At 34.7% G+C, this 11,154-nt stretch overlaps 1 protein-coding gene across 1 annotated transcript; it reads right to left on the bottom strand.

The window, feature by feature from the left end:
* Positions 1–1,258: 1,258 nt before the first annotated feature.
* On the bottom strand, positions 1,259–3,619 carry LOC145115064 (DNAJ heat shock family protein). The gene is made up of 2 exons (XM_079051230.1): positions 2,842–3,619; positions 1,259–1,932 (listed from the first exon to the last, which is right to left on the bottom strand). Exons 1-2 carry the CDS (start codon positions 3,423–3,425, stop codon positions 1,488–1,490), a joined length of 1,029 nt encoding a protein of 342 aa, XP_078907356.1. The 5' UTR covers positions 3,426–3,619; the 3' UTR covers positions 1,259–1,487.
* Positions 3,620–11,154: the final 7,535 nt, after the last annotated feature.

The following is an 11,154-nucleotide window of genomic DNA, read 5'->3' as shown; positions in this document are numbered from 1 at the left end:
GTAATTAACTTTTGCGTTTGTACTCATTTGGTCCTTTTTCTTTTTTTGTATTCAATATACCATCGAACTTGTTGTTTGTGTTCACCATAACCCTTTTGACCGGCTTTTGACCTGTGATAGCCGGTCAAAGGGTTATGGTGAACACAAACAACAAGTTCGATGGTATATTGAGTACAAAAAAAGGAAAGGGATCAAATGCAACAGTTGGTTACCCTCCTGATTCATTTTCCCTTTACTCATTTACAGCAAATCCTACGTCATCTCCTACTGATATTAATGACTTTATGAGATTCATTCTTGCTTCTCTTCAAAACATAACCCACGAAAGAACATTATTCATACATGTACAACTTTGTAATGCACTTGAATATTTATTAGGGGAATCTTGACTAAGCAGACGCATTTCATGACTACATTTACATTTCCAATCAAATGATTTATCGTATCATGTATTCTAGACAAGTCTACAAACGAGTGGAATCACAAGTGCTGTGATTTTTGAGTTTATTTAGCTTTAAGATCGAATTCATGGGATAAGATACAACATCAATATGTACAATATCATGCTGCTTTTGTAGACACATCACCGTAATATACCTTGAGGTAAACGTTTATGCTGATAAATATACCTTTCATACACAGTCATATCCTTTTGCAGAGAGGTGTTGACAGCTAACCACAATAAGCATAGCATAAACCATGTTTTAACGAGGTTACCCCTTTGAAACGTTCTTCATATACATTATAGCCAAAGAAGGTTGCAGTCTTTGATAATTTTGCAACTTTAATTTCATTCAACTTTTCGAGGAAAATGACTCAGGAGGGTAACCAACTGTTGAGTTCGTTCTCATTTGGTCCCTTTCCTCTTTTTTTGTACTCAATAGACCATCGAACTTGTTATTTGTGTTCACCATAACCCTTTGACCGGCTATCACAGGTCAAAAGCCGGTCAAAAGGGTTATTGTGAACGCAAACAACAAGTTCGATGGTATATTGAATACAAAAAAAGGAAATTGATCAAATAAGTACAAACGCAAAAGTTAATTACCCTCAAGAGTCATTTTCCCTTATTTAACCTCACTTCTTGTTCCGTTGGTCGATTCGGTTTATGAGATTTAGCCGATAAACATATTTCAGTTTTGTATCATGTAATAATTTTTTCAATAATTTCAGGTAATCCTATGTTGGTCTCTGCGATGAAATCTGTAATCGCAATACACTAGTGTTATGAATTATGATTATGATGATATAATATTAATAGGAAAATTATCTTTTATGGAAGTTGTATTCATAAAAGCAAACTCCAAGTCAATATTACGACTTCATTAAACCAATTACCAACAATAAACTATCTATCCATGAATCTATGAATTATCATATGAAACGAAATCAAGCAAAAACAATTGCATAGATGCAACAAGTATATGTACTTTGAAACCAGAAAATCTAGGTGTATATCTTTGACATCTTGTTGTTGTTGAAGAAGATTAGAGGGGTCCACCCAAGACTCTTTTTAAATCCAATTTCTGTTCATTTGTAAGCCTTGTTGGGTACCTGACATCAAATTTAATTGTGAGATTTCCTTTTTTTCTTGGTTCCTTTGAAACCGGCATTCCTTCGTTGGGGACAGTTAATTCGTATCCCGGTTTCACAATCTCGGTTACGGGAATTCGTAGGATTCTGGCATCGGGTGTTGTGATTTCAAGGGTTTTTCCTGTGAGGGCTTCTAGAAGCGGGATTTCTTGATTGATGATTAAGTCGTTACCATCTCTTGTGAAAACTTGATGAGGTTTTTCATCGATTACAAATATCAGATCCGCTGCTATCACACCTGGCTCTTGGTTTCCCTTTTCAGGAAATGTAATCTTTGTGCCCTTTTTCCAACCCGGTTTTATTTCAATGGTTAAGATCTCCTCAACTGTTCGAATCTTACTGCATGCAAATAAATACTAAAAAATAAATAACTTTTGTGACAAGTTTCTAATATCATGTTGTGTTTGCGCGACTTGCTTAATCTTTAGGGTTAGGGGTATACCACTGCACACAATCACTAAATTTTAAATATATCTTTCCTTCTTAAAGGCAGTCCTTTGTTATCTTCCGATTCATATTTATAATAAATCATCTTTTCATAAGTCCCTCTTCCACTCTACCACCCGTATTAACTCTACAAAGTTGTATTATTCAGAGTACTAGAGCTTAAAAGGGACACTGATTAATCATACGAAAATTACTACCATAAAAAGGCTCTTGTCCTTTGACTTTGTATCCTAGTGGTCCTCTGACCACTCGGAAGCATTACTTACATATATGAACGAAATATCTACTGTGGATACTAGCATGAACAAATGTGCACCAAAAAACATATATGCATGTGTAACTGTAAACTATCAAGGTTATGAAGAAAGATAACAAAGTAAAACAATTGGAAGCATGAGAGTAGCCAGATTTTGGTCCTGAACAAAAAGGCAACCTACATAATTGATAGCAAAGAAGTTGATTTTCATCAGGTTTTTCCCTATCCCTATATACATGTATTCAATCAAAATGGATATCAGGGACTTGGATCTGGGTTTTAGAACATGATGCTACATATGAGAGCTTACTGAATCAACTACGACTGTGATATATAGCAAACTTTATTTCGAAATTTGGCATTATGAGGATTAGGTGAAGGTCATCTAATCAAGTAATCAGGGATTAAGCAGCAAAATTCAGATCAAAATCAAATCATCCATTGATATCCAAATGGTATATCATCCCATCATTACCCTACTCATTTGCACAATTGATGTACAGAATTTTAGATAAAGAAATGGCAAAATACCAGAAAAGACGTACCCTGCAGAATTGGCTACAGTCCTAGAGATCTTCATCTTCTTCTTAGCACCTTTATAAAGATCCTCCAAGCTACAAGGCAACAAATTCTCCACAGCAGGAGCCTTCCTGGCCGATGAACTCTCCCCACCGTTTGGAGCCCTAAAAACCCCGTCTTTGAACGCCCTCCCCGCACTCCGCCCAGCAGCGCCACCGCCCGCGGCATCAGATCCTCCAAACAATTCCGCATAAATATCCTCAGCATCCCTAGGGTTAAACCGAAACGAAGGATCAGGATGCTGGTGATTATTGGTATGATAGTGATGAGCGGTGTAACCTCGATTGGAGGAAAAAGGATGGGGCGGAGGGACTTGGCCGGACTTCAAAGCTTCTTCCCCATAAAGATCGTAGATCTGACGCTTCTTGGGGTCGCTTAACACATCATACGCTTCAGAAATCTGCTTGAATTTGGCTTCCGCTTCTCCTTTGTTACTGCTAGGGTTTCTATCCGGGTGCCAAATCATGGCGAGACGACGGTAGGCTTTTTTTAGGTCTTCATCACTAGCATTTCTGTTCACTTTGAGGATGTTGTAGTAATCGATTCCCATTTTGTTCTTAACCGATGGCCAATTGGTTAAATAACCATGAATCAACGAAACCAGACGACGCAGATCACCACCACGACGGCGTCGGCTGGTGATTATTTACAGTTGACCACCGATTTTCCTCTCCGAAAATTGAAAATGTTGACCGGAAGTCGGTGATGTGATTCGATGGAGAAGAAGGGGTTCAATGGAAAAGACGTGTTGGTGTGTATGAATCTATGATGAAGCCGGTGGTGGGACCAAAGGATCTAGTGGGTCCACAAGAATGTAATTACTTCCTCAATTGGGAAATATTATTTTTGTATTTTTAAAATGTGGTAAAAGATAATATTAACATGAAAACTCAAATTAATATTCTTTAAGTTTAAGGTGCCCTTTCTTTAAAATAAGACCATGAGCTACATTAGAAAGCATACGAGGATCGGAGTCGATATTGGGATAAGGTATTCGTCTTTGGATACCAAGTTTTTTCGAAACTAGCAATAGTTGAATACCAAGTTTTTTTCAAAGTAGCAATAGCTGAAAGTTGATATGACTCAGAGTATCAATTTTTAAAATTTGGAATTGATTTTAGCATGTGTTGTTGTTTTATTTTTCATATTATTGTTGACGGTGAGTCTGTAACCGCCCAACACATTTCAGCTGTTCAAACTCCCCTAACTTTCAATCTCAGCCACTTAAACTCCATAATTTACAGTTACTATAGGGCGGTTCTTCTCGCGTTGGAACCGGCAGCTTCCCCTCCCCATTACGTCTTCAACCTCCCCGATATGTCTTCAACCTCCACAACCGGTGATTAACTGCATACGTCACGACTTAATTGCGTGTCGAGGTTTATTTGATAATGAATATAAGAGTGACCCTCTGCATCCCAAGCATACCTTTTTTCTTTCCCTTCGACTTCTCCTACTCCTAATTTGATTTCATTTATTGTTGTAGGTTTCTATTGACGTTGCCTTCTTCCCCAAATTCTTATTGTGGGTTTTGCTTGCTGGTGTCAGGTTAGTACTCTATAAGAGTTCGATTTCATTGTATTTCATTCTCTCGCACGCACAACTTATACTTAGGCGACCACTACCAGACGACAAGATGATCAAATTGAAGATTAAAGAATATGCTTTCCGACCAACATCAGCCCTTACTCGCTTCCAATGCTTCCGTCTTTTGAACAAATATGGTAACAAAAACACACACCGGTACAATATTTTTTCTCGATGAATATAAATTCAAGTGGTAGATTATGGGGAAGGGTGATAGTAACATCGTTTGTATCATTGCCAAAGGAGTTGTTTCAACTTTCAACGTCGTTACAAGTTGTTGGTTAAGGTAATGAATTTGAATCTGAATCTGCATCTGTTTTAAATTCTTTCCTCGATTGTTTGATTTTGGTTCAATTTCTTCTCGATAAATTTAGTCTTTGGGGTTTATGATGCTTTGATGATGTTTTTAAGTCGGATGTTTGACTATGTCTTATAGGTGTATGATAAACGCCTAAGAGGGATCATAATTTAAGGAAATCTTTATTCTGTTATAGAAATTTAGGTTTTTTTGTAAGTTTAATTTCATTATATCTTTACTAAGGGTTCTTTTTTCATTGGGACACTACAAGAAGCTATCCAGAGACATGTATGAGGTTTGCATATAGAACAGATTCCATGTTTCATTTCATTGTAACTTCTCAATAATGATGCTGCAATTGGAGGGACTTACATGAAGCTCTAATGAGGAAGACATGTCAAACACGTAAACCTTAAATAGGATTGTTGGAGTTGGTTGTGATGGTAGACCTCTTGGCAAATAACCTTTTAGATAAATATTCATAATGTCATATATATTTTTTTGTTACTTTTAAATTAGTTACTACAAAGAATGCAGTTAATTTCTGTTACATTTCCTGACAACCAAATGCATGAAAGTTCCACTAAGTTTTGTAACAAAACCTTAATTAATTAATTAATTAATTTAATTTTCAGGAATATTTGGTAGAGATCTATGAGTGGTCTGGATCAAGTTGGGAACCATACGATGCAAATGAAGTTCAAGTCCAGTTCTATTTATACATGATGAGCCCTTATGTATTAAAGACCATATCCACTAATAATAAGGTACCCTCACTTGTATATTTATGTTTCTTTAAGTTTTAAATTGCAAATATATATATATATATATATATATATATATATATATATATATATATATATATATTGTTTTTCTTCAGGTTTTGGATACAGGCGGATTCTTGCAAACTTTAGGTTATGAAATGTGGCCTCCATCGGTACACCTCTATAAGTTTGTTTAAACATATATAATTACTGATTTCAACTACTATATTATTATGTATGAAGATTTGATTAAGTTTTGTTTCTATTTCTTTATCAAATGATTAAAATCCTATAATATTGATGATGAAATATATTTTGAAGTTGATGCAATTATATAACTAGCGTCTGTTTTATTCTATACTATTTATATTTATATAAAGATTAATGCATATATGGGTGTGTTTTTGTTATATTTCTCTGTTATTTAAAGACTTTAAATGCTCATTGTAGGTAGCTACAAATTTTGGCATGAGATCTAGCTATAGTTGGTATTATTGTTGGCCTTATGTTATTAAGGAAATAAGTTTGACCTTTCTCCTTCACTCTTATATGAACACATACATTTTGATAAATCTATATTTCACTTGATCTTCTTTTGGCTCTGTAGTAAACTTTTTTATTCATAATATTCTTTTGCAGTTTGTCCATCTTATTATTCCTATTAAACAACAAAAAAAGTTGTTAAAGATTACATTAAGGTATTTGAATGTTTTTTCTTCATTAGTAATTTGGTAAGTAAACTGCATTTGTGAATTTTTTTTTTCCTATTTTTCAGTCTATGAAGCCTAATCTCGAAGTACAAGTTGAATAAGTTGCTTATGCTCCTCCACAAATGTTTACAAATTTCACGATGTAGTTCTCGATCTCTACCATTTGACAAGATGGTGATGCTTTTCAGGTCTTGGGGGATAATCATATATTTAATCCAGTAGAATCTTCTCCACATAAAATTACTAACAGACCTTAATTTGAAGAAAACGCCTCAGTTGGAGCTTATGAGTCTACCACCATGTTAAATGCATATTCCTTATGGCTTTTAAATCCATTTGGTTTATTGATTGCCCAGTGCAACTATAGTAAAGTTTTAAAAGCAATCAAGAAGATGGAAAAATAGCTACACGGGTACTTTTATATATCAGGTAATTTTTTTTTTAATTTTAATTAGAATAAATAGGCAGTCCAAGTCAACAAAATAAATTTGGTTTAATGTATCATGTAATCACAAATGTGAGAAGATATATTAGGAAAGTAATGTCATCGGGATGTAAAGTGGCTAATTGCAATAATGTAAGTTTTGAAGGAATAGAGTGGTAACTAGTTACCTCCTAATGAATCATCTATTGGTTCACTTTTTGCTTATTGCAGCATTCTACTTTTTTCCTTATTGTAATATTGTACTTATATATCTTTTCTTATAATAGTTTAATACACCCCGAAAATATATATGATTCTGTTCAGATGTGTTTCTTTAACTTCTTAATTAGATAATTAACCTCTCCATCGGTTTTCTAAAGATATACATAAGATTTTAGTTGTTATTGAAAATGTTATTTAGTAATTTGGAGTCTTTTTTTTTGTTGGTGTCTAAAATATTTAAGCACTTCAAGAGAATTCACAACATTTAACATATTGTTTGAAAATATGTAAGAACCAATGTTTTTCATTTTTGTTCAACCACATATTAAACTTAAGATCAACCACTAAATAACAATATTGCCCCTGTATTCTCCATTTCTTCGTATCTGGTTTCATGCTCAAGATCTCAATACATAAATGTTTGGGTTTTTTTTTCCCAATTTATCCTTGATGAAGTGTCACATCCCTGAACCAGAACGGCGGAAACGTCCGGGGGCGCATGACGTCATGTACAGTACCATAACAATTGAATAGTAATGAAACATAGCAACACAAACATTCATACATTTAGATTTAGAGTATTACATTGTTTACAACACTTGTTCTGTTCAAAAGTAAAACACGAATATTAAAAGTAGAAATAACATCATGTAGTGACGCCAGGCCTCGGTCGTGGTGAATACCTGTCTACTAGATCCTTGAGAATACAAGTCGTTTTGAAAAGCATCAACTAAAAAGTTGGTGAGTTCATAAGCATGTTTGTAGGTAAAACGTTGTAATATCCTAGTTCATAATACGTTGAAAATCTTTGTTCATAGTACGTTGTAAAACCTTTGTTCAGAGTACGTTGTAAAACCTTTGTTCATAATATGTTGTAAAACTCCAGAAAATCCAATATTTTCTTATAAAAGTAGTTTGTGAATCTCGTTCCAAATCGTGTATATTTGCATGCATGTTCTTTGGTTTTCCTTTGTTTGTTGTAATATCCTAGTTCATAATATGTTGAAAATCTTTGTTCATAGTACGTTGTAAAACCTTTGTTCAGAGTACGTTATAAAACCTTTGTTCATAATATGTTGTAAAACTCCAGAAAATCCAATATTTTCTTATAAAAGTAGTTTGTGAATCTCGTTCCAAATCGTGTATATTTGCATGCATGTTCTTTGGTTTTCCTTTGTTTGTTTCTGAAAAGAAAGTGTTCCCAAATAATCCTATATTTTCTGTATATAAAAGATGTTGTAGTCCTAAAACCCTAAGACCGGAGTTGTGAAATTAGTTTACATAATATACGAAACATAGTTTTGTATTTTATAAAACTAATGGGGTGTATATCCCTTACTTGTAAAGTACAAATGTATAGTTTCAGAAAAATCCAGGATTTTCTTAAAGGTGAATTGTGGTCTAATACCCCAAGACCGATATGGAAGAAAGTATGCTACGGAAAATAGTTTATAGCCTCATTTCTTTTAATAAAGCTAATAAAGTACAAGCCTTCCGTAAACCAGGTCTTAAAATCCCAAGACCAAGATGGAAGTGTATATCGTGCCGAAAATAGTTTATAGTTTCATTTTTAAATAAAACTAATGAAGTATAAGCTCCCCGTAAACCAAAATCGTTTTGTTTATCCCTATGTGAGTTGTTATAACCATACTAATATGACTGATATGCCTGGCTTGCCGTCTTTCAGGCGTCAGTTTCGTTCCAGATATTTGTCACCCTAGATTGGTCTAGTCTAACTGTAGCGAACAGCTGAGGTGTGGGGTGTCAACCCCGTATAGATCTATACACAAGTTCTCGCTCTCCCTCCAGGAGACTCTGATTATAACTAACAGGACTTTCCGTGTACGCTAGGTAGGTCGACTAAACGTGTCTCACAAGAGCCTCAACAGATTTACGTGAACTATGACTCCTTTTCTTGTAAAAACAGGATAGTTGTACTTTTAAATGATTAAAAGTGTCCTTGAAAACGTAGTTCGTGGTTTCCAAACTATACCGATTATAGTTTAACTTGTTGGTTTCAAATGATTGATATACCTTTTTATATAAATGTACAGATGTGTTCCATCATGAAAAATATGAAATCAAAAAATATTATTTAGGTGTTAAACCCACTAGTTTTATAAATGGCTATACTGTCTCAAAGCTTACTAGTAAAATTATATTTCAATGAAGTTTACCAAAAGTCATGTAGTTTACAGATCTTAGCTTATCTTATGATTTTATAACATTGATCATGTTAGTTTTGCTGATAAACATATGCATATCACCATATTTATATCAAAACTAGAAAATATCATAACTTGTACAAATAATAGTTTATCCTTAACATAAGGGTGAAAACTTATAGTTAATTGTGGAATAAACAAAGTTTGACTTGTATCCCCCCCCCCCTAAAACATAGAAAAACTTGAAAATATGGGGGTATGAAGCTCACCTTGGTTAGGGTTGGTGGATGATTTGAAGAAATGTTGAGAAGTTTCCAAGTTCTATCACTTGAAGAGTTAGATAAACTATTTGAACCTTAGAATATTCTAGGAACACATAATTTTATGTGTAAATACGATGAAATAAACAAAATAATATGTAGAATCACTAACCAAAACTTGAAATTCTTACTAGGATCTAGGAAATGCTTTGAAGAATTAAGACCTGAAGATAGAATACGTTTGAGAGTGATTTAGGAGTTCACAGAAAGTGAATATGATAAAGGATGAGTAGTTTTTCGTTCATAAAGGGAGAATGGAGGTGATAAGGTAGGGTTTACGTTCATTATATAGGAAAAGAGGATGATTTGATGCTTGCTTGGAGAACTGTTGGATAATACGTGTTTAACTGAAATTGCTTTGGAAAGGGGTGAAGTGTCTCGTCTTAAAGTCAATTGTTTTTGTCTTTTCCTCAATTCAAATCCATAAACATGTGTGAACACATGTGTTTACGCCCCACATGCTTCCTAGGATGGTGTTTACGCATAAGATTCCTTCCAAGAAAGGTGTTTACGCCAAAGATGCTTCCATTTGATGTGTTTACGACCAAGGGGGTCCACTAAGGGGTTTTTACGCCCAAACATCACATCCTTAAGGTGTTTACGCCCCAATTGTGTCTTCCCTTTTGAGTTTACGGCCTTAGTGCTTCTTAGGATGGAGTTTTCGCCCAAGGTGTGTCCCACCACAGAGTTTACGCCCAAGTATGGGTCCCTTATGGTGTTCACGGCCAGAGGATGGCCCATTAGAGGTGTTTACGGCCAAGGGTACTTCTTTAAAGGTGTTCACAATCTTGGATGGGTCCAAGGAAGGTTTTTATGGTCTTAGTTAATAGCAAACCCAAATATGTTGGCCTTATAGTTCAAGTGTTCAAGATTGTTACACAAATACAAGTTCTTATGTCTATACCATGTGATCCTTAGTCAAATCCATTTGTCTAGTTTTGCCTTGATAAAATTTGGTTACCTTCGAGAGGTTACCTTGTATGTGCTTTCCTAACAGTATACTTCCATGTAAAAGCACCTATGCCCTTTCAGTCTTCAAGGTTTTCATTGTAATAGGGTTACTGTAACGCCCGGGTTTCGGGGCTAAGCATTTTTAGGCGATGTAATACTCTAGGTCAACTATTGTAACTCTTTTTGAAGTAATAAATATGAAATATTTGAATACTATGTGAATTATGTGTATTTGTGTGCTTATTATTTAATTATAAATGTATAATTAATAAAGAATAAAAATAAGCGTCAAAATTAAAGTGTGATATAAGCCCGATATCTTTACATAAAGTTGTAGTGATCGAAACAAGGATTCCGGGGATATAAAGAACGCCGAAATCCGAGTTATAACGAAGAAGTTATGACCCGTCGAAGTTTCACGACGGAACCGGCTCGGCACCGGGAAACGTAAATAGTGAATTTACGATAGAGTGACTTTTAGCCTTAGCGATCTAAACAAAAGTCGTAGAAAACGTTAAACCGAGAGTGTCCATAAAAAGAACGCCCAAATCTGACTTCGTATGAGGAAGTTATGATTTTTCTAAGATTTGGCATAGCAGTGCACGACCCGAAACTCGAATTTTAGTTCGAGCGGTTTTTGGCTTACGCGACCTAAATGAGAGTTGAAGATCTCATTAATAGGAACTCAACGACAAAGAGACAGACGAAAACGGAGTCCGTATGTAAAAGTTATGAATTTTACGCAGACATTTAACAGTGTAATCACCTCCTACTGTTAAATTTAAGATCGGTCGAGAATTAGCCAACGGAGTAAAAAGGAAAGTTGTAGATTTTATTT

Source organism: Lactuca virosa, chromosome 5 (assembly GCF_052849685.1).
Source record: "Lactuca virosa cultivar CGN04683 chromosome 5, Lactuca_virosa_CGN04683_v6, whole genome shotgun sequence".
In the NCBI taxonomy this organism is placed as follows: domain Eukaryota; kingdom Viridiplantae; phylum Streptophyta; class Magnoliopsida; order Asterales; family Asteraceae; genus Lactuca; species Lactuca virosa.
Note: the sequence above shows the minus strand (reverse complement) of the source record. Positions and strands in the feature narration are given on the sequence as shown.

What these genes read in the sequence shown, in the direction of transcription:
- LOC145115064 (XM_079051230.1), bottom strand. Translation starts at nt 3,425, where the DNA reads ATGGGAATCGATTACTACAACATCCTCAAAGTGAACAGAAATGCTAGT. An exon ending in ACTGTAGCCAATTCTGCAGG is followed by an intron (nt 1,933 to 2,841) that starts GTACGTCTTTTC and finishes ATTTGCATGCAG; the next exon opens with TAAGATTCGAACAGTTGAGG.